Raw genomic sequence first — 22780 nt, 5'->3', positions numbered from 1 at the left:
TGACCATAATAAATATGGACCCGGCCCCATACGGATCTCGGGTCGGGTCCCGGTTCCGAGTAGACCCGTGAAGACATCTACTTCTGAGCCCTGCCTCAAGTGGCCATTCGGGGAATTACAGCTTTCAGGGTTACTTCCTGGTCCTCATGGGAAAACCTCGTGCCTTGCCCACTGATCAGTACCTGCTCCACGTTATATCCGTGCTTCTCCTTGGCGATGGCGATGTATTCGTCCACTGAGGAGGAAAGAGAAACATTTAGCTTCAGTCTGATGAGGACTCAGGTGAGGTCTCCACATTCACTGTTTGAGGCACTTGTCCTTCAGACAGGAAATTACCTTTCACTTGTCCAGGCACAAAAGTCACTTATGTCATTTTACAATCATTTAGTTTTTTCATTTTGTTTGCAAACGAGGTTTTTCTCCGACAGTAGGAAACAACTTTATTTGCCTTGTCGTCCGTCATTTAAAATGTAAATTAACTTCTCAAATAGACTTTTCACAATTCGCTCAGTTCTTCTGATATATTTGGCGTCGTGTTTCACAAAGCACTAAGCAGAATAACAACATGCTCAAATGGGCGTCCAAATATACCTGGGTTAATATACCAAAGTCACGTCTGTGTGGGAAACACTGGACTTTTAACTTGTCCAGTGGGGAAAGTACATTTCTCTGCTACAGTACTTGTCTCAGACCAGCCTTACAGACAGGCTGATATGAGGACCTGGCAGAGGACCACAGACCGACAGGCTGATATGAGGACCTGACAGAGGACCACAGACCGACAGGCTGATATAAGGACCTGACAGAGGACCACAGACCGACAGGCTGATATGAGGACCTGACAGAGGACCACAGACACAGAAAGACAGGCTGATATGAGGACATGACAGAGGACCACAGACACAGACAGACTGATATGAGGACCTGACAGAGGACCACAGACAAACGGACAGGCTGATATGAGGACCTGACAGAGGACCACAGACAGACAGACTTATATGAGGACCTGACAGAGGACCACATACAGACAGACTTACGTTTGGGATCAGCGATTGCGTGATACGGAGACCAGACCAGCATCCCCCCGCTGTCTTTCTCTGTGTATTTAGTCGACCCTGAACACAGAATTATAAACATTATCCTGCTTATTCTCCTAATTATAGTTGTTATGAGCTGGAAAAGTTTTGAGGAAGATGATGATTATTCTATGATTGTATTATTAATAGCCTAATACTAATAATGTTACTGATGTTATTATCCTGTCATTATTGTTTCTAATATCAAGTAATAGGGCTGGGAGATATGGTTGAAATCAATATCACGTTAATAATAAAGATTTTCTCTCCCTCCATATCAGTATTATACTATATCATGTATACCAAAATCATGTTAAATAATCAAGAAATTAATGTCCATCACATTGAACTGAATGGATCATGTTTGCAGAAGAAGCAGAGGCATGACTATTTTGATCTGTTATCTCTCTACCTACAATGCATTAAAAATCATATTTAACAATAAAAGTTCTTCTCAGATTTGGGTCCAAGAGAGAAAATTTCAGCATGGTACTAATGTATGCTAAATGTGGGGTCCTTGATTAAAAAAGAAGAATAAGAAGAAGGGGGGGGGGGGGTATAATTGAATTATATAATTATAATAATTATATGTTTGAGTGAAAATGAAAAAAATATGCTAAATTCATATGGGATAATAAAATAAATACGCTAACTCAATTTGAAATGGATGCATGTTATATCTTGTGACTGAGAACGTGTGGGTAGCCTCGGTTCAGAGCCCCTGCACTAACCCTCCACCTTAACGACTTCTCCTCCACTGATGTATTTTAAACACTCGTTACAAGCATGTCTTTGCTTCTGTAAACAGGCTGGATAAACACAACATTGGGAGTCCTCCTGACAGTCAGGCCAGTGCAATAGTGCCTCAGTCTGGACATGCAAAAATAAAACAACATGTGTTGAGTGGAAAGGGAAAGTAAATTCAGAGATAATAAAAATGAAGAAGCTCCATTAACCTTATGTAGTTATGTAATTAATGTATTTATGTAACCATTAACCTTTATGTAATTTGAAATGCATTGCATGTTATAACTTGTGACTGAGAAGTTGTGGGTATAGCCTCGGTTCACAAACCCTAAACCTAACGTTACCCAGACAGTTTGATGTCAGGAATTGCTTCTTCGCCTATGTATTTACTCAATAGGCTAGTTAACGTTATAATCAAGCACAGCAATTTGCTTCTGTAAACACGGTGAATAAATACCGAGTCCTGACAGCCAGGCAGCAGTAGCCACGGTCCGGAGGCCAGGCAGTGACCGAGGCTACCACCAGTCAGCCAGTCAGTCAGTCAGTCAGTCAGTCAGCAGTACATCTCATTCTCACCGGGCTCGAACTCGGGGATATTGGCCTGATAGTCGGAGCCGACCCGCATGCCCACATCTGAAAACACACGCAGGTTATTGTGCAGAGGTTAGCTGTGTCATATCATGTGTTGATGTGATGTAACGTTACAGAGTGGGACAGAGTGTTCGAGGCTATACCGTTACCGTGGTCGTCGTCGCTGCCGCTGTCGTCAGAGAAGTGACCCGGGTTGGAGCCCGCGGTGGACGGGCTCTTGGTGCCGTTGGAGCGGCCTTTCCCCCCCAGGTACTCCGAGCCTCGGTCCATCATGCCCGGCATCTTGTGCGGTGTGTCCACGGCGGCCTGGTGTCTGCCTACTCTGCTGCTGCTCCACGCTAAACAATGTCAGCAGCTGCTTTCTCTGCCTGCCTGCCTGCCTGCCTGCAGCTCGCTGTCGCTGCTGTAGCTAGCTGCGAGGAATCTATTAAGAAGGAAGAGACATCACTCACGTCACAGCGTGTTTTGAAGAAAGTCCCACTGTTTAATCCATCATATCTGCGTCGTTTCACCTTTCATTGAGAAATGCTTCCACCAGATTAAAGAAAACACATTAGGTGATGTTGACTGATGTTTTTTTTTAATGCAAATGTGCGCATTTGTTTAATTATTTGGTCTCCAAACAGATCATCATGGCTTCATATCCAGCGCAGCTGCATATAGCTCAACTCAAGTCCCTGTTTGGTCCAAAATAGAGCTTTATTAGCTAATTAATTAATCTGGTGGAAGCATTTTTCAATCAAAGGTGAAATGACAGATATGGTGGTTCAAAGTGGGACAAAATGCAAACGCTGTGACGTCTCTTCCTTTTTTTTTATAGGTTCCTTGTCTAGCTGTACACTGCCTGCTCTCTCTGGGTGTCCTTTCGCCAGGTTCTGGCGATCTGTTACGCTGTTAACGCGATGGAAAACACTGGCCCGTGTCTCTTCCGTGTTTTATGTTTTTTTTTTGTGTGTGTTTTGTTTGCTTGAGATTTTGCGCAAAATGAAGCCGTGACGTGGGCCTAATTAGTGCGGCGGAAGACTTTTTACGCACCATGGGGCGACAGGGAGAGTATGGCAAGCGAGACTACAGTGCGACTCCTGTGGCCGCAGATCCCTCCGCCTGCAGAAACAAAAAATAAAAGAATACGTAAAAAAAACTACAATAAATGTCAAGGCAAACCTAAACGAGGTTACAATTAAACTATAATAAGCCTATAAAATAAGAAATATAGCCTATCTGAAAACTGCTGAAAACAAGAAAGTGCATGTGATATGAAACACCACTTATCTTGGCTCTCAAGCTTTTTCATGTCAATGACCCCTAAACTGGCACAAATTAGACGGCACAGACCCCACTGTGACTATTTAAATAGCATGTGCATATGGGACAGTAGTAGCCTACATTCTTTGTAATAACCTGGGATTATTGTTCAATCTATAAATGCAAGGCAGCTAAAGACACATCTGTTTAGACTGGCGTTGTGTGAGTAGTAGTAGCCTACCTATCTATGTGCAGATTGTGCACCAACTCTGAATTTGATCTATTTACAGTTATTCTGAGTAGGCTATTTATTATTATTATTGTTGTGGTTGTTGTTGTTATTATATTGTTATTAATAATAGTAATATAGTAGTAATAGTATTATTATTATTAATAACTAGAAATCTTGCACGTGCAAGATTCCTATGGTGGAACTCTTGAGGCCCACCCACTGAACCATCACGTCTGATTGACATCACAGTTGAGCAATTGTGCACCACGCCAACTTTTGTCGTACATCACTGATGATGTCACAATTGCTCACGTGACATCACTAAATTAATGACATCACAATTGCTCACGTGACATCACTAAATTAATGACATTGCAATTGCTTGAGTGACATCACTGATATTAATGAGGCACACCCACTTAGCTATCTGAGTGACATCACACTGTGTGCCGTGCCAACTTTTACCCTACATCACTGATGAGATCACAATTGCTCAAGTGACCTCACTGATGACATCATAACTGCTCAAGTGGCATTACTTCCGTCACTTTTGTGACACAAATTGTGACTGATAGACAGACACCGCCCACCCATCCTTTACTGAGATTCTGCATATCAACTTTTAAAATAATTTGGGGAAGTGATGAGGAGAATGTAGGGAAACAGTGGCTGGATAAATCAAGACGGAGGCGGTAATGCAACATAAAGGATGCCAACTGCCATAAAACACCACAGAACATTTAAAATGTGTTGCTCCCCATTCACCCCCCCCCCCCATACATCTACCCACGATACATCTACCCATTCCCCTTCCTCCCAATCACACGCATGCTCTCCCACTCTTCACCCCCAGAAATGTCTTAGCCATTGTGAATAACTAACTGCAAAATGTAGTGTTTTCTACCCGTCGTGAGTGTGAGACAGAGCGAGAAAGAAACTGATATATATATGCATAATATATACAGTATATATATATATACAGCATATATATATATATATATGCATACAATATACAGTATATATATATCATTAAAATCATTTTTTTAACTGTCATGCTGGCCTTCTCTTTGATCAGATCATCATCTCAAAATTAGATAATTATCTTATTCTTTGGAAAAACAGTCTTCTTCCAGTTGAATGAAGTAACGTTAGATGGTCAGTAGACAACTAACTCAGAGACTTCTACTGTAAAATAATAATGTAATAACACTCACCCTGCCAACGACTGTTCTCCTCTCTCTGCTCAGAATAGAGTCTTGTCTGAAGTTACTGGTTCTACTTTAAGTGTCAAGTCCTGCTTTATACTTTAACTATGGAGATGTTTTCATGTTCCATAGTCTTGCTTGCCAGACTATCTTGGAAGTCACATGGTTAGATCGATGTTATTAAGTCTGAACCCGGGTCATTTTTCAATGTTTTCATGATATTAATGGATGTCATTCATCTGCTTTCCCCAGATCCTTCACTTATAGGCTACTTGATCATAAATACATAAAATTATCTTAATGTTGCTTTGGGCAGAAACAAATGACCTCAGTGTAAATCATAACGTTATTAGGCTGCTCCTGAGCCATTATTAGAATTCCAGTTTTGAAGACAAACATTTAATTCAAAATCGTAAGTGAACAGTGAGACCGTGTTCAGTGGACTGAGGAAACAGGCAAGGAGTAGCATTTTCTCCACTAGATGGCAGAAGAGCTTTACTTGCGGCTCAGTTGGTTTGGAGACTTTCGGGTCAGTGTTTAGTTTTTTCATCTAGTTTCCTCGCTTTTATGTAGTTCCGACTGACACTAAAGATAGCCTTTGTTATGTTTGTGAACTTTCTTACTGTTACAGATCTCTTTATTGGTAACAGGTTTTTAATCTGTTCTTTGTTCTCAGTGTTCATTTTGTTAAGCATCAGGCTAGCCTACTGTCGACAGTCTGTCTTTAATTTACATTATTGCCAGGGAACTTCAAAATGAAGTGAAATGTAAGGCATTGTGTTTGGAGATCAGACTGGGGAAATGATTTGAGTCGGTCACAGTTCACAGCGTTCAGCTGCTGCAGCTTCTTAGGAATCAGTTTGCTGATATTCTAGACAATATAAAACTTCCACAGTAAACATTCTCACGTGTCGCATGAATTAACTTTAGTTATAGCACTTTTCACACACAGAATGCAGCTCAAAGTAATGCCTGTTAAGCACTGGCCTAGGAAAAAAAAGGGGGGGGGGGGGTATAAAGTAACATACCCAAAATGAATCACGAAAAGCTCCTCAACCATAAAGGACCCCCCCCCCTCCACTCCACATGATCTGTGGTAAAAACCGTTCTGCTACCACTGTGCCATTTGTTTTGTTATGGGGAGGGGTGCCAAATTAGCCAGCACCACAGCTGACCTTTCATGAGCACGACCAATAGAGGCAAAGTGACCCCCTACTTACTTACTTAATTTTCATCCGCCATTTATTTTCCCATAGACATTTTGTAAAATGCTTATAAAATAGTTTTACTTGTTTAAACCAAACGGTTCAGATATATTTAGAAACAGGACCACATAACATTTCACTCAGACCAAAATGTTTAAAAAAAAATGCAGATTTAAAGAAAATATTTTCTCGGTGTAGTTTTTTAAAGTTTTGGTCTGGGTGAAATGTTCTATGGTCTCTCCCGATTCTAAATATCGCTGAACAGTTTGGCTTGACGAAGTAAAACTATTTTTAGAAGCGTTTTACGAAATGTCTATGGGAAAATAAATGGCGGATAAAAATCTCTGGTACAGTGCTGAAGCAGGAAGTGACGTTCCACTTTGGCTCTCTATTAGATTTTGATTTGATCTTTATTTATCTCGAACTGATCAAGCATAAAAACCACAAAAAGTATCAACATAATATCTCCATAAACATGAAGCAAACAATCAACAATGTTGCCTAGCAACACAGCTGCTCTAGTCTCCACTCTCCCTGGCGGTGAGAGAAGAGCAGGCAGCTTCAGGCCTGTAAGCATAGTTCAGGTCTCTTCATGCTTCAGGTCTCCTTTGAAATGTCAGAAGCAAGGAGCAGGACCAGCTTCACTCACTGCTGTTTATTAGACAAAGTGCTGCAGAAAAACAAATGGCTCAGAAACTTCAAACCACGCTAACATCTGAAAACATCTCAACTCCGTCAGGACCCTAAAGCTACGTCTTATTATGGATCCCACTACTTCTCCCAGCAAGACCCGCCCCCACCCCACAGAGCAGGCAAGCACTACAAGGTTTAGGCACAGAGACACTGCGGAGCTTGTCATCATTCAGAAACCATGCCCAAAACGGGGGAAAACAACCCCCCCCCGGCCAATCCTAGCGTTCTCCTATGTCGCGTGCATGGTCGTGTGTTGCACACAAAGATCGTATATACGGAAGATGAACACTCCAACTTACTTCCTTGACAGATAGATCCACATTTTTCTTCTCGCCAATTCTCAATGGCTTACTTGTTTTGCTCAACAGTACAAAAAAAAAAAATTTTTTTTTTTTTTTTTTACATTTGTTGTCTGCGCAGCCCCACCACACAACAGCTTTTAGCTATGTTTAATTCAAGGAAAATGATGCTGGTGTGTGGAAGTGAATGGAGCGCTTTTCCCCGTGATGGGCGTGGCCTATTTCACGCAGCGTTTCTATGAGGAGCGAGAATGGTTCGGGTTAGGGTAAGAATATCAGGGCAAGCCAATCAGAGGCAGAGTAGGGCGGGTCTTGTCAAGAAAGTGGGGTCCATAACGCAAAAGCTACAGGAACTAGCTGTCAGTCATCCTGCTGCTGCACTGTTGTTAATGGTCAGAGCAGGACAGTTTTTCTGCTCCCTGTTCCTCCAATCAGAGACACTTTCACATGTGAGCGGTTTCCAAATACAAACTGGTGAATTTTATAATCCACAGGAACAAAGCAACTGTCCAGTCTCATACTGGGAGATACTGAATCCGGTCTGGTCTCCATGGTAACTAGTCTGGGAGGGAAAATAGATACAGCATAGTATCGCAATATATCGTATCGCAGGAATGCCAAATATCACGATATTTTATTATATGAATTCTCAAGCGCACGCAACATTTATGGTCGGTGTCCGCTTGACAACCCAATTTTGCTGCAATAAAAATGATTCAAGAGATGAACAGACTGGACAATTTATCTCATTAGATAAAACATGTGTTGACAAAGTTTTTTCCTTTGGGGACATCATTTGCAATGGAAAAAAGGTAATAAATCGCAATATCACAATACTAGCATACCGCAATACTATCGCATCGTCACTTAAATATCGTGATAATATCGTATCGTGAACCATCTGGTGATTCCCACCCCTAATGGTAATCAGCCTTCATGTGGAGTCCTCAAGAAAGTTTTCAGTCTGTCAAACCCCCCCCCCCCCCCCCCTTCAGTGTTGGTCGTTTTCGGGGTAATTCACCTCCACCAACCAGAGCTGATCAGGAAGTCATGCTTCCACCTCGTTTGTCGGTTCGTCAGCAGGATATCTCAAAAACGTATGAACAGATTTGCACAAAACTTGTAGAAAAGCAGGTCATGGGCCAACTTAGAAGTGAGTAACTGGCCACGCCTACTGGCCAAAAGCGGGCGCGGCAATGGGCGTGGCCAATCACAAAAAAGGCACTTAACTTCCAAATGGATTCATGTAACAACATGAAACTTTGTAGAAAGGTTGGCGCAGGTATCTTTTTCCAGGTTTTATGTCTTTTTTTGCGCGTTATTTTCTGGTCCGTTTTGGTCATCAGCTGCTGGTCTGGTCTCCATGGTGACCAGCCTTCAGCTGCAGTCCTAAAGAAAGTGTCCGGTCTGCCAGGCGTCTCCCGGTCCGTGGCGCTCCGGGTTTTCCTCCAGGAGCTTCTGGACCCGTGCCAGGATGATCTGGTTGGAGCTGCGGCAGTCCTCCGCTCCGTACGGGGGCTCCACCGTCAGCACCCCCCCGGCCACGCTCAGCGCCGCGCCCTCCTGCTCCTAGGGGTGGGGTGGGCAGAGATGGAAAAAAGTACACACATTATTTTTACGCTGGTGAAAAAAAAAAGAAAGAAAAAAAAAGATGGCGCCGTCCTACAGCGACACGGTGTTGCTCTGTGCTTGTGTTTGTCTCGTCTTTTTGTGTCTAGTGGACAACTCTTTCTGCCTGTTCAAGTATGACAGGCATGAACTACTCTACTCATTCGGAATAACCAGCCGGACTTGCACTTTTACAGAAATGTAGTTATATTGCTCTGTGGATGACAGGATGTGCAATTGTCATTTTGAAAAGACAATTATGCGCACATCCAAAAAACGTACAGGGGCTGGACAAAAGGTAACTATAACAAAAATATTGATTAATGATTGTCATTATTTATCATGGTTTGTTCTGTGTTTGTTCTGTTCTGTATGGCAATAAACTATTGAATCTTGAAGTCACTGTGTGTCTGTGTGTGACTCAAGTCCAAGTCCATCTCTGACACAATGTGTGAAAGCTGGGAGAGCACGAGAGGAGATAGACACACATCCTTACAGGGTTTTTGTCTTTCGTACATTAAAACTAAAGTAGCTAGAATGTTTTGAAAAAGCACGGAGTCGAAAGTACTGATGGTGTTGCGTTAAAATGTAGGGAGTAAAAGTAAAAATGATGTCAGAAAAATAAATACTCAGTAAAGTACAGATAACTGAAAATCCTAGTACAGCAACAAAGTATTTGTACTTAGTTACTTACTTCCCATCTCTTGGGGGGTGCAATATTGTGTAGCAATATATCGTATCGCACGAATGCCCAAGTATGGTGATATTTGATGATATAACTTGTCAGGTGCATGTAACATTTATGACAGGTTTTTATGAAAGTGTTGGTCAGTCTAGTCTGTCTGCTTTGCTGCAATAAAAGTGATTGAAGTGAAATGAACAGACTGGAAACTTGATAAAATAGATGCTGAGAAAGTTGTTTCCTTTTGGCACATCATTTGCAGTTGACATTTTTTTAATTTATCGCAATATTGTGACTTAAAGGAACACTCTGCCCATTTTCAACCAGCTTTGTATCATTAGAACATCAGTAGTATATCAGAAAACTGTAAACGGTTTTGAAGTCTGTCATTTAATTTGACAGTTATTGAGTGTTAAAGTGTGGACCAGTGACATCACTGGTCCACACTAAATCAAATTAATAACTCATTAACTCAAATCAACTCTCAAACTGTAAACGGTTTTGAAGTCATTCATCTAGTTTGACAGTTATTGAGAGTTGATTTGAGTTAATGAGTTATTAATTTGAGTTAGTGTGGACCAGTGATGTCACTGTGTTCCTTTAAGTATCGTGATAATATGGTAATGGTATGGGGGGGGGACTTTGGTGATTACCAGCCCTACCTGCTCCACGGGCACGCGGTTCCTCTCCAACCAGCGGCGCGTGCTCTCCTTGCGGCGGGCAGCCTCCTCCGGGGGAATCCGGGCCGGGCTTTGGGCTGGCTGCAGCACGGCCTGGAGCCGCTCTGTGGTGGGCCGGTCCGCCTCTTGCAGCACCTCCACCGCCTGCACGGCGTGACCCATCACCACGGCAACAGAGGCTCCGCCCGCCTCGCCGAAACTCACCAGCACCAAGCTGCCCAGAGACAGGGAGACAAGTTAGCAAGGATTTCAACCAAAAATAAATGTTTTGAGTTTGTCACACCACAGAAAAATGCATTCATCAACCACCCAGCCCAATTTGAGGTTTCAAAATCATGAAAAACTGTGGAGGCGTGTTTGCTTGCTCCCCTCCCCCCACAGTGCTGCACTACTTACATTCTTTCTGATGCATTTTTTTTAATTTGCAGGGTAGAGGCACTTCAGCCTGATTGGTTCACGGACCTTATTATGTAATAATACCCCGTTCAAGACAACTCGGACCGCAGGAAGAAATTGGTTCAGGCCGGAATTACAGCTTGCAAATTCTGGTATCATCCAGAGCTCCGCTTTGTCCAAGTTTGACGTCACGGCCACATCAAAATGGCGACTTGTATCGTTAATGGAAATCACAGAATTATTATAAACACGTTTGTTGACGTTTTAACACAATTTGATGTCTTAATTATGTAATGTTAACGTTTAATGTGTTTGTGTCATCTGTGTTTCGCTCTGTGTGATATTCAGCATTCAGCATGTTCAGCAGGTAGCTACAATGCTAACAGAGATGGGCGATAATACATCATAAAGTATTTTGATACAAATACTTGTATCACAATACAAATACAAAATACTGGTCTGAAAAATGTATTTGAGATACAAATACGTATTTTGTATTTTGAAAATACATAAAAATAAATTTTATAAAAACTGATAAAGAGTTGCAACAATTAGTCAATCCATCAATTCATTGCCAAATATGACATTCATTGCCTATTTTGATCATCTATTCATCATTTTGAGCCATGTCCTAATTCTCTGATTCCAGCTTCTCAAATGTGAAATTTTCTGGTTTCCTTAGATGGTAAATCATCTCTTATGGCTCAATTCCACCACATTTAACAGCCCTGCACAGCTCGTCCCCACTCGGCTCTAGTCGTTTCGGCTCGATGGACGTTTTGCTTCCACCGCGGATCATCTGTCCCCACCCACCCCCGCCCCCGCATATCTGTCCTTCGCTTATAGCCGAAGTAGGCTATAACATAACGTTACAATTAAATCCATCCACAGAACTTTTAAACTGTTTATGAAATACTGGTGCCTCTAAATGACCTACAGTGTACATGGGCGAATGTGACAATCGGCCAGGAGAATGGATATCACTTTGTAGTTAGTCAAACTCAGGCATGCGCGCGGACGGAAGAGGCGCAACAGAGTGAAGCCTGCCCTGTACCCCGCGGCCTCTCACCAGGCAAGACCGCGGCTTCACCAAACACCCGCTGCGGCCTAGTGGAGCGCTGCAGCTCAACTAACTACAGGAGCTTGCTGAGCAGCAGACTTTTTTCACTCTGAAAACAATTGAAACCACTGCCACGACTTTATTTCACCAGAGGCGAAGGCAGCAACACAAAGACTGATGGAAATAACACAACAGAAGAGAAGGTAAGCCCACTAAACTGGTATACAGCGCATTGACAGTCAGTAGACAGAGTAAACACGATTCTGCCTGACCAATCAGTCGTCTACAATGTTTTCACGTCACCGTATGAACCCGGGTTCACAGAATAGAACCTCGACGAAGCAGGTACGAAAAGTAGCACGACTCGACCCCAATACAACCCGGGCTGGGACAGTTTAAACCGGTGGGATGAGACAATTTATCGAGTCGAGCGGAGCGGGATCGCGCTACTACCTGCGGTGGAAATGAGCCATTAGTCCTGTGCCCTGTGACAGTATTCTCCTTTGTGTACCCTCTAACACATTACAGTTCTTTCATTTCAGTTTTAGCTGTTTTTCAGCACAGCTAATTTCTCCCTTCTGTGAGGGCTTTTGATTTACAGGCAGCATTTCTACATTTTAACCTCAAGTTTTGGAACTATGACCATGTTAGCCCTAGCTATCTGACATCATACCAGTATCCCTGGAGATGATGTGCCATGGCTGCAGTTATGGAAATCGCCGGCTCCACGGGGTCCCAAAATCATGACTGACAGACAGACACCGCCCACCCACCTTGGTGCCATCATGCAAATGTGCGCCATCGGCTCATACTACATCAGAGTTGCTCGAGTGACATCACTGATGACATCACAACTGCCTGAGTGACATCATAGTTTAGCAATCAGTTGCTCGAGTGACATCACTGATGACATCACAATCATGACCCACCCTGCCGCCACACACACACTGCCACCCACTTTTCCAATTTTAATTAAGAAGATAATTAGTTGTGTCTTTCTAATATGATACACTGGTTTGAATATGCAGTAAACCGTTTCATTTGCAGATAGGCCAGTGCATGCAATATCTAATCATCTATTTATATTAGCTGAGGCTTTTATCTAAGGTCAAGCCTTTTTTAACCTTTTATGACCTTGAAAAACGTATACATGCTTTTATCTCAAGCAGACTCGATTACTGTAACGCCCTTTATGTTGGGGTGAGCCAGGCCTCCCTCAGACCTTCTTCGTCTGAAGAAGGGCAGGGTGCTGCCCGAAACGTTACCACACGGTGTTGCAATAAAAAACTAATTGGAGCCCTTTGCAGTGTGCAAACTTTTTACAATTTTCTTTGCATTTATCACTGTAAGTTCTGCACCTGCCCTACTAGGCTGGGATGTGCGTATCTCCCTTCTACCTTTGGATTCAACTGTGAATTTAACTTGCCTGTTTCCAAAGTGAAAGTTGAAGTTGATACAGCACTAGCAATATTGAACGACGCAAAACAAATAGGCTAACGTTAACGTTACAGATCCTGACCAACAATGGGTGTGTGTGTGTGTGTTGAATTTAACTAGCTGGCAGAAAACTGACAGAATTACTGGTGGATATAACGTTAGATTTGCGTGGGCTTTTGAACCTAATGAGAGAGAGTTGAGGAGACTGGAGAGAGTTGAGAGAGAAATACAGCAGCAGCAGCAGCAGCAGCAGCTACTGCTAGCTGTTACAGCAGTAGCTGCTGCTACTGCTTGAGTGGCCTGGCTCTGTGCAGTAGCTAGTAGCCTGCCTATCGGTCTCATGAAGAGCTCAGCTGTCCTGCTTTTAACGTGCATTGCAGCGGCGGATGGCATAAATGACGATGCCGTCGTCAATCACGATGTTTGACTGTGAAACAATCACGATGGGTATTTCGGGTATATCGCACAACCCTAACCAAAGTAAAACCAGAAATCCCAATATCGCAGGTGTTGCTCCATGGTTTGTGTTTTGCAGATTCACTTGTGTTATTCAGTCAGTAATCAGTCAGCCCTCAGCCTCAGCCAGGCAAGAAGCCTGCTGAAGAGGAGAGATTTCCCTTCTCTATTCTGTCCAATAGACGAGTGACTGTTTCGACGATGTGACATTGTTCAGAAAGTGAACTGGACCAAATGAAAATCGCAACAATGTTGCAACTTCACCCCCCGAATCGCACCAAGTCCACCAGCTTATATGTGAAAGCGACCTAAGAGGCCATTTACACATGGCACTTTAACATGCATTTCTGTGATCAGATTGCAATCGGATACTGCGTGACAACTTGAAACTAAGTACAGGTGTAAACACCCCCAAGACACATTGAGGACGGATTGCGATCTGATCGGCCAAACCACCTCCCAAGGTGGTCAGGGACCACATTGAACACAAGTGTAAATGCAATGTGTCCTCTCAATCCGCATAGAGCAACTGTATGCAGGTTGAGAGGACACCCGTTTTGGGTGATCAGATTCCAATCGGATTGCAATCTAATCACCCAAAACGCATGTTAACGCCAGGTGTAAATGGCCTCTAAATGCTAGAGTGTATGATTATTTTGGTCATGGCCCATGGGTTCCGTGACCAATAGAAAAATGGAAAAAGTGAACAGCGAGCACACTTAACACATTCACTGCCAGCCGTTTTTCAATACTGTGGTTAGCTTCTGCCAAGGTTTTTTTTTGAGGATTCTGGCTCATCTTTCAAGAGCTGAGGATTATTTTCTGTTAGGATTTTGTGAACACACAATATCTCAAAAGAACTAATAGAATGTGTGCTTGCCTTTCTCTGTCTAAAAGAGTTAGTTTGTAGAGTTAGTAGTTATGTAAGCATTAGCAGTTGAATAGAGCATGGTTTCAGCGTCTGAAAATTTATTCTGAGATAAATGGCTTTTTGTGAAATTCGATAGAACAGTCACTTTAACCATTCATTTTTGGCATCAGTAAGACGTCAGACATCTAAACAATAGTTTTGAACAGTACCTAATTTCCTCCATAACAGCAGGAAACACCCCTCTCCTTCAAACTCCTCCCTCCGTGTGTGTCTTCTTGGCTGCAGCGGGCATGTCACAAGCTCGTTTCTGCTGCTGCTGTAACCTCGCGTCACCAGTCTCACTGCTTTGCTGCTGCTCCTGTCTGCTGGCGGCCGCTCTTTGAGGAAGTCTGGATGGGCTCGCTCGTTTCTTGCGGTTTCGGTTGAGAGCTTTGATGAAGCTTTTGCGATTCTGGTCTTATTTATGCTGCGTGTTTCAAAGTGTGTTCCACCCGTAATCTATTATGCAAATTTGCAATCCCTCACCGCCAGCAATCAGCGCGAAAGCGAAAGCGTTTTCGCCAATCCATTCTACAGTATGAGAATGGTTTCATCGCGCGTTCCCCTGCAGTTTTGGCTCTGCTTTGGAGGGCACTGTCGCCACTTAGTGGGTCGGTGGAATGGGTTGTACACGGTCGGTGGCTCCAATAATTTTATAGGGGACGTGGGGGGCGTTGATCCACGTCCCACCGTCAAAATTTTTTTTTTTTTTTTTTGACGACTCAACTCGTCATTGGCAGTCAACCGTTGGATTTTTTTTGACGACTCAACTCGTCATTGGCAGTGAACGTGTTATACCTTAGTCTAGGTAGGGTAGCAGCACAGCAACAACAAACGTTTCGGCATGCAGGCCTTCCTCAGTGTTGTCACTGAGGAAGGCCTTCCTCAGTGTTGTCACTGAGGAAGGCCTACATGCATTTTAAATCCATAAAAGGACATTTTGTATTCTGTGACCAATAACCCAGGGTTTCATACACTTTCTGTAATGAAACTAGGGCTGGGCGATTAATCGAATTTTAATCATGATTACGATTTGGCCTGTCCACGATTATGAAAACAAGATAATCGACATCAAACGATTTTGCGGCTCTTGTCACTCTCGTTCTGTCTTGTGTTGTAAATCAAGCGCACCCCTTCCTTTGCTCGGCCCCTCCCCCAAAGCCCAAAGCACACCGTTTCGTTTCAGCTCGAGTTGTGAATGCCTGTCATGTGAAGAGCCACTGCACGTTTCTCCTCCCTGCTTATTTCCTTGGTAGCACAAGAATAAGATGACAGAAGTCACAGAAAGAGAGCCGCTGGTCGATCACAGCCACAGACTTGGAACAAACACTAGATATGCGGGGTCGTGGCAGCACTCCGCAACACGACCTCTCCCTCTTTGTTTAATCACTTGAAATCCACTCACAAAGTGGTCTATGACCAAGAAATGAACAAAAAGACAAAGCCCCATCTAGTTACTCCTGCCACCGCAACACAGTCATCGATTCAGGACACTCTTTACAATGCGAACGCATATTCAACAGCTAACGAGCTCACAGATAAACATTAACAATAGCCTATTATGAACCTAAACGTAAGTCACTTTGGATAAAAGCATCTGCCAAATGAGTAATTTAATGTAATTTAAACGAACGTTACTCAATAGCGTTCTCATTTGGTTAGTTTTGATGAAATAGGAACACTAATTTGCTGTCGGTAACATGTCCCGAGTCCCGACTGTATTCATTCCACTTAATTAAACAACGGTAAATAAATACCGTTTTCACTGATTGATCACAGATAGGCCTACTGTGTACACGTCATTTTCTGCTACACTATTTTGGCTAGTGTGAGGTTTAAGGACTACTAGTTCAGATGTTTACCAACATATTGAATGTAGATTAATAGTATTTGTTTATTTTCAATTATATCTAAAATCCAAAGACATCCAATGTTAAAAAGAAAAGCCAGTGTCAATGTTCAATAAATTCATGATGTTCTCAATGTCAATGAGTAATCGTGTTAAATAATCGTGATCTCAATATCAATCAAAATAATCGTGATTATGATTTTTGCCATAATCGAGCAGCCCTAAATGAAACATCTAAAAGCAAAAGTCTTTATCAGATGGGGACGCTGGAAGGTGACCAGACATCCCAGATTTTGGTGACCTGCCCCAGGCTGGCCGACATGACTGTTGTTCAGAGGCTAGCAGGTTCATTTTTAAAGCTATAGTGAAGATATATATCATATGAAAGTAGAAGACCTAAGGCATCCATTGGTCCCAACCATGTCATGCTACAGATGTTATTCATTTAGTGCAATCTGCAATCTCCAAATGTCAGAAGTTTTTGATATCAGATCACAGCATGATTTTTTCCCCCATGGTGCGCGTCAAGGTCTCAGTGTCTAAAATGCGGTATTTTGGAGAGATATCAGTTGGCCTGCACCATTTTATTACAGTATCATGATCAAAATACATAAAAGCAGCATTGTCCTAGATTGGATATTTTAACGAGATATTGACTGTCACTGCAGAACTGGAAATGTCCCCGATTTTACTTTCAGAAATCTGGCCCCCTTACTTTACCCAGGGACACAATCTCAGATGAGGGTCTAATAATGTGTGTACGTTTAGGGCTCCTCGAGGTGAAAACGTGTGGGAACCACAACCAACCACTGTTGACTGACTGTAGTAGCCACCAGAGCCGTATAATAGAAGAGTTCTCCAAATCAGTCCAATGGACCAGTTTTTTTCCAGGAAGTAGAACGTGGAACTTGAGTAAAATAAGCAGCACTGTCCAGTTGCAGCAAAATAGACAGTTTGTGTTGTACTCTGAAAGGGTTTTTTCCCCCTTGAATCAAATTGTACATTATCAGCTTTATTTTAGCATGCAAAAGTAGCGCGAGACCCATTCCTGGCTGTTCATTGGCTAATGAGTCTCGCATTTTGGTCCTCCGCTGACGCCACTCTCTTACTAGAGGACAGTAGCCACTAGCCTATGTTTACAGTAGGCCTATGATGGAGTCAGTTTACCTGGCGGACACCGGGTCCACGGTGAGCAGCCAGCCGCGATGCAGCTGCTCCTCTCGCGCCTTCACCTCCACCTTCTTATTGACGTAGTGGATCCAGGCCAGCGGACCTAACAGAGGCCAGTCTGCAGAGCTCTGCGACATCACCAGCTCGGCTCACTTCACTGACACAACACTGTCAAAACCCTCCTCTCACTCTGATCTCTCTCCTCTTTTAGGCGTGCATTATTAGTCTCGATCCAGCGGAAATCACGTGATGACAATTCCTGTTGCTGCTTCTTCTTCTTCTTCTTCTTCTTCTTCTTCTTCTTCTTCTCCTTCTTCTTCTTCTTCTTCTCCTTCTCCTTCTTTGCTTCCTGGTGCCTCTTCTTCTCCTTCGTGAGATTTGAAGCCGTTTGCAGTTACAGCGCTACCAAAGAGCATGGAAGGAAAGAGAGGACACTCCGGCCATTTTTGGAAACAGAATGCGCCTCGCAGTGGTCAGCTGCGGTAGCGCGGGCCCCTATAATCAGCCTCTCTAAACAGTAACTCAACGGGAGAACACTCTAAATTTCGTGAAATTAACATCTTTTCTGGAAATCTTGATTGAAGTGGTGTAGTGCAGGGATGTAAAACAACAACCATATTGTGGAAACTAAGCAAAATTTTTCGTTTTTTTCTTTTAGTTTTTTCAAGATAAATAGTAAATGCAAAGGACCCGAGGTTAAAACCACGGCAACACACTTCTGACGGAGTGGACGACAGCCGCATTAGCTATTTATCTTGAAAAAACTAAACAAAGAAAACGAAAAAATTTGCTTAGTTTCCACAATATGGTTGTTGTTTTACATCCCTGCACTACACCACTTCAATCAAGATTTGCAGTACGCCCAGAAAAGATGTGAATCCACGAAATTTAGAGTGTTCTCCCATTGAGTTACTGTTTAGAGAGGCTGATTATAGGGGCCCGCGCTACCGCAGCTGACCACTGCGAGCCTGTGCGAGGTTCTTTTGGCGCTGTCACGCTTCCAAAAATAAAAAATGGCGGAGGCTGCTGGGCGCTGATGTTGCAATGGGGCAATATGGAGCTGTCAGTTCTTTCCATAAAAGTTCTTTGGCGCTACTGCTGCCCCCTACGGGTGATAAACAACATTTATGACGTAGCCTAAGTGTGTTGCAGTTGCGCGGAAAATAGTAGCAGGCAGACAGGATTTGTGTTTCTATTGATTGGCTGTTTGCTTCATGGTGATCAGACTGGAGGTCATACCAGTTTAGTAGAGAAAGGCTTTAGTTTACAATATCAGTGTACTTTATGTCCCACCAGTGGAGGGCAGCAACACACTTTAGAGGTCTTATTTGCCTCGGCGGCTCAAATTTAACAAGTAGAAGAAGAACGCAGACAAGCTTGCTTCAGACTGCAGTGCAGAGTACAGATTTTCCTTTCAAGGTAACATGCGATATTTTGGATAGAGGTAGGCTATTGATTTCACTTATAAACCGTTACAACACAATAGTTTGACTTGATCAGAAGTCTTGTCTTTTGAGACTTATTTCAGAGCTTATTTCAGACATCGAACCAAAAACCTATTCAAAAATCCCATTGACTTAGATGAGCTAATGCATTTCGTGATTTTAGAACTTATTCTTGCGGGGCACTATTGTAGCGGAGGAGACATTCACTCACACGGGCATGTTGCACTGATCCGTCTCTGAAAGCATCATCAATAAATGTTGTATAAAAGATGACTTTGTCTCTATTTTTTATTTTTGACTTGACACCTGGCAGCAGGGTTTTTCCTGCATAGAGGAATGTTTGCTGCCCCCAGAGGTTTTAGCCCCAAAGGCAGGCCTGATATATTTGAGTTCAGGATAACCCTGACTGCATACTAAGTCCAAATCAAGCATGTTTACGTCCCACATGTGTAGCTTCAAATGGTTTCCTTCCTAAAAAATTGGGGTGCAGTAAAGTAAAAAAAAAAAACATTGTTTCATAAGGTCTGAAAATTAATGATATATTTGAGATCAGGACAAATCAAACTGCACACTAACTCAAAACCAGTCATTTTTAACTATCAATTTAGAGAACTTCACATTTAACGTCTCACATTTGTACATTGAAATGACTGATGTCTGAAACTTGAGGTGCTGTGAAAACACATTGCGCCATCATTTCTGACAATAGACTCTTTTCACATCAGCCATTTTGTATCTCAATGCAGGGTCTGTTTGCGCTCTACCTTTTTAACCATACCCTGCCTTGAGACACAAAATGGCTGCTGTGAAAAGGGTCTGGTACAGTATATTTGTGTTCCGGATAGTTAAAGTCAGAATTCTCAGATAAGTCAGAAATCTGAGGGGGGAAATCAACATTTGATTTTAATGTCAGAATTCTCAGGTTAAAGTCAGAATTGTGAGGGGGAAAGTCTGTACTGTTACATGTGACATCATTGATGATATAAATACGCACAACAGTAAGCCATCAGTCTGCTCATGCTTTACTGTGTCTGTGCGTAGTCAACCCCCAAAGGCCAATTCTGAGGCAGGAAAAACCCTGGGGTGTGTTCAATCTACAAAAAAAAAAAAAACACGATTTCAGACGGCAGCCCGTCTTTATTGTCACACGAACAGACTATACACATGCATGCGGCCATGTGGAAATATGTTTTCTGCATTTGACCCATCCAGGCTTGTCCTTTCCTCCAGGGGGCAGGCCACAACTCCAGCGCCCACAGCGAGCTGTGAGGCGACAGCGCTTACCACTGCACCACCGTACCCCCCCTGCAAAAAGGTGTGCTCCGGTTTCCGGGTTGAATGTTCTGTTTCCTCGAAACGGTGTGCAACAGGCTACATACAGGCTTTGTCGTATGTTGTCTCTCATTTGGTGAGCATGTCAGACGTGTTGCTCCATTATGTTCTGACAATGACTCATATATTTGAGTTCAGGACAGAGATGCTCACAAGTCATTTTTTGCAAGTCAAGTCTTTGAGGGGTAATTAAGTCCAAGTCAAGTCTCAAGTCTTTCATCAGAAGTCCAATTCAAGTCTCTTATGAATGAGCGTTCTATCATCTGCTGCATGCCATCCAGTCTGCTTAGAACACTGCATAGCTCAAACTAAGGAATTCAAAGCATGTACTGTTATCATCACTCCTTTATCTATTAGCATACAGTATCAGCATTTAACATTAAGATTGTTCACAAGTCCCAAACCTCAAGTCCAAGTCAAGTCTCAAGTCATTGAGGATGAGTCTCAAGTCACTGTGTGTGTGACTTAAGTGCGACTCAAGTCCAAGTCCCCTTCAGGACAGCTCTGACTACACACCAACTCAAGATCAAACTTTTTTTTGTTACTATCAATTTAGAGAACTTCACATTTGAAGTCTCACATTTGTACATTGAAATGACATGTCTGAAACTTGAGGTGCTGTGAAAACACATTGCTCCATAATGTCTGATATAGACCGTTTTCACAGCAGCCATTTTGTGTCTCAAGTCCCGGGCTGTGTTTGTGCTCTACCTTTTTAACCATACCCTGCCTTGAGACACAAAATGGCTGCTGTGAAAGGGTCTATGACTGGTATATTTGTGTTCAGGATAATTAAAGTCAGAATTATCGTATTAAAATCAGAAATCTGAGAAAAGAATCAGCGTTTTGATTTTAATGTCAGAATTATCAGATTAAAGTTAGAATTCTGAGGGAAACAGTCGGCATACTGTTACATGTGACATCATTGATGATATTACCGATGTACTGAAATGTGAATGTCTGGGGTTCCTAGATTTTTGGAACGTCGAAGTGCACTAAACCAAAAGTCAAATATACACACAATATACACATAAGCGATCAGTCTGCTCATGCTTACTGTGTGACTGTGTGCTAGTCAACCCCCAAAGGCCAAGTCTGAGCCAGGAAAAACCCTGGGCTGTGTTCAATCTGCAAAACACTGCCTCGTGGGGCTGTTGCTAAATGAATTATGTTTTTTCCCAAACACAAAGAATGGAACTATATGCACACAATTCCAAAAACGTGAAGCTCAACATGACTCAAAACTGCTCAACTCTGAGCACAATTCCATTGTTCTCCGTCAAACATAAATCACCTTTGCAAAACTCAAAACACAATGGTCAGCTGGAAAACACACTGGCCTTCAAAATGCAACACCCTGATTACGAACTGGTCAAACTCACCTGGAAAAACACTTCAGTCATGTGTCAGAGTATAAAGAGGCCTCAGGTGACGTATACAGTCAGATGAACATTTTGTATTGCAGTTACAAATAATTATTTCCTTTTTGTATCTGTGCACTGATTTATACATCCCCAGAAAGACAGTCTAAACATTTTCTTTGTGTTTCTCATTGTACTAAATTGAGCTAAAATAGCTAACATTTGTGTTGCATAGTAAATGCTACCCCCCCCCAATAAATAAATAAAACAAATAAATACATATACAATTTAAATATAAATATACAATTTAACAAAAATTATAACAAATACACTATTGAAGCCATGAGGCCAAAACATACATGGACACTATTTTGATGGTAGTTGTCACGGGGAAGCCCCATGCCCTATGTTAATATACATGGCCAGACAGTAACATTACATGCATGATAATAACATTTCCTTGTATATAGGTTACACCTGGGCGCTGGGGTTAAATTGAACTGTTTGGATGTGTGCGACTTTTCATTGAAGTCTGTCTTCTGTTTCACTGCAGCGTTTCAGCCATGCTGCCAGGTCTTCCTGCGTTGATGATAGTAATATATCCGTGGGCATTATCCAGATAATCATCCTGCAATTTACACACATTGTATAATACATACGACAGTTAAATAATGAAGCAGAGACAGTTTATGACGTAGCAGATTTATTGGAAAATGTTGCACAAACATTCTTACCCCGTGTGTTTCTCAACTCTTCTCTCCTGCACTTGGCAGTGTCTAGTCTCTTAGAACAGACGAGTTGGCTTCCGCAATTTTCAAATGCTCTCGCCATACCGTCTGTACGTTAGACCCCCAGAACATGCACAAGGAAGTAGTGAAAAAAACCTTCAGACCGGAAGGAAGTTCGACGGAATCTGACCAATCACGACACGCGTGTCCACGAAAAAAATGTTCCCCCCGGAAACTTAAACCGATGCAGGTTGCTAATGCTAGCAGTGCTTTAGAATTACCATGGAAGCTACGCCGACGACGTAAACGATGTATCCGCGGCTTGGAGGAACCTCGTGCAAGACGTGCACTTATTCCAGAGTTAAACGAAAGT

At 42.6% G+C, this 22780-nt stretch overlaps 2 protein-coding genes across 2 annotated transcripts in view; both read right to left on the bottom strand.

Moving 5' to 3' along the window:
- Positions 1-2774, bottom strand: part of rcor3 (REST corepressor 3) — a 43750-nt gene extending 40976 nt beyond the window's left edge. The window contains exons 1-4 of the mRNA XM_083635186.1: positions 2564-2774; positions 2400-2456; positions 1038-1115; positions 183-235 (exon numbers count right to left, since the gene is read on the bottom strand). Coding sequence (XP_083491312.1) covers positions 183-235; positions 1038-1115; positions 2400-2456; positions 2564-2696 — 321 coding nt within the window. The 5' untranslated portion in view covers positions 2697-2774. The remainder of the gene's footprint in view (positions 1-182; positions 236-1037; positions 1116-2399; positions 2457-2563) is intronic.
- Positions 2775-6980: 4206 nt separating this feature from the next.
- On the bottom strand, positions 6981-17882 carry gemin6 (gem (nuclear organelle) associated protein 6). The gene is made up of 3 exons (XM_083635481.1): positions 17539-17882; positions 10246-10477; positions 6981-8862 (listed from the first exon to the last, which is right to left on the bottom strand). The coding sequence occupies exons 1-3, from the start codon at positions 17676-17678 to the stop codon at positions 8683-8685; spliced, it is 552 nt and encodes a 183-aa protein (XP_083491607.1). The 5' UTR covers positions 17679-17882; the 3' UTR covers positions 6981-8682.
- Positions 17883-22780: the final 4898 nt, after the last annotated feature.

This window comes from Poromitra crassiceps, assembly GCF_964638095.1.
Source record: "Poromitra crassiceps genome assembly, chromosome: 4".
NCBI classification, from domain to species: domain Eukaryota; kingdom Metazoa; phylum Chordata; class Actinopteri; order Beryciformes; family Melamphaidae; genus Poromitra; species Poromitra crassiceps.
The sequence above is the reverse complement of the archived record's forward strand: the minus strand, read 5'-3'. Positions and strand labels throughout refer to the sequence as shown.

Coding starts and splice junctions, on each gene's coding strand:
- gemin6 (XM_083635481.1), bottom strand. CDS start 17,678: ATGTCGCAGAGCTCTGCAGACTGGCCTCTGTTAGGTCCGCTGGCCTGG. Junction 10,478..17,538: donor GTGGACCCGGTGTCCGCCAG/GTAAACTGACTC, acceptor GTCTCTGGGCAG/CTTGGTGCTGGTGAGTTTCG. Junction 8,863..10,245: donor ACCGCGTGCCCGTGGAGCAG/GTAGGGCTGGTA, acceptor CCCCACCCCTAG/GAGCAGGAGGGCGCGGCGCT.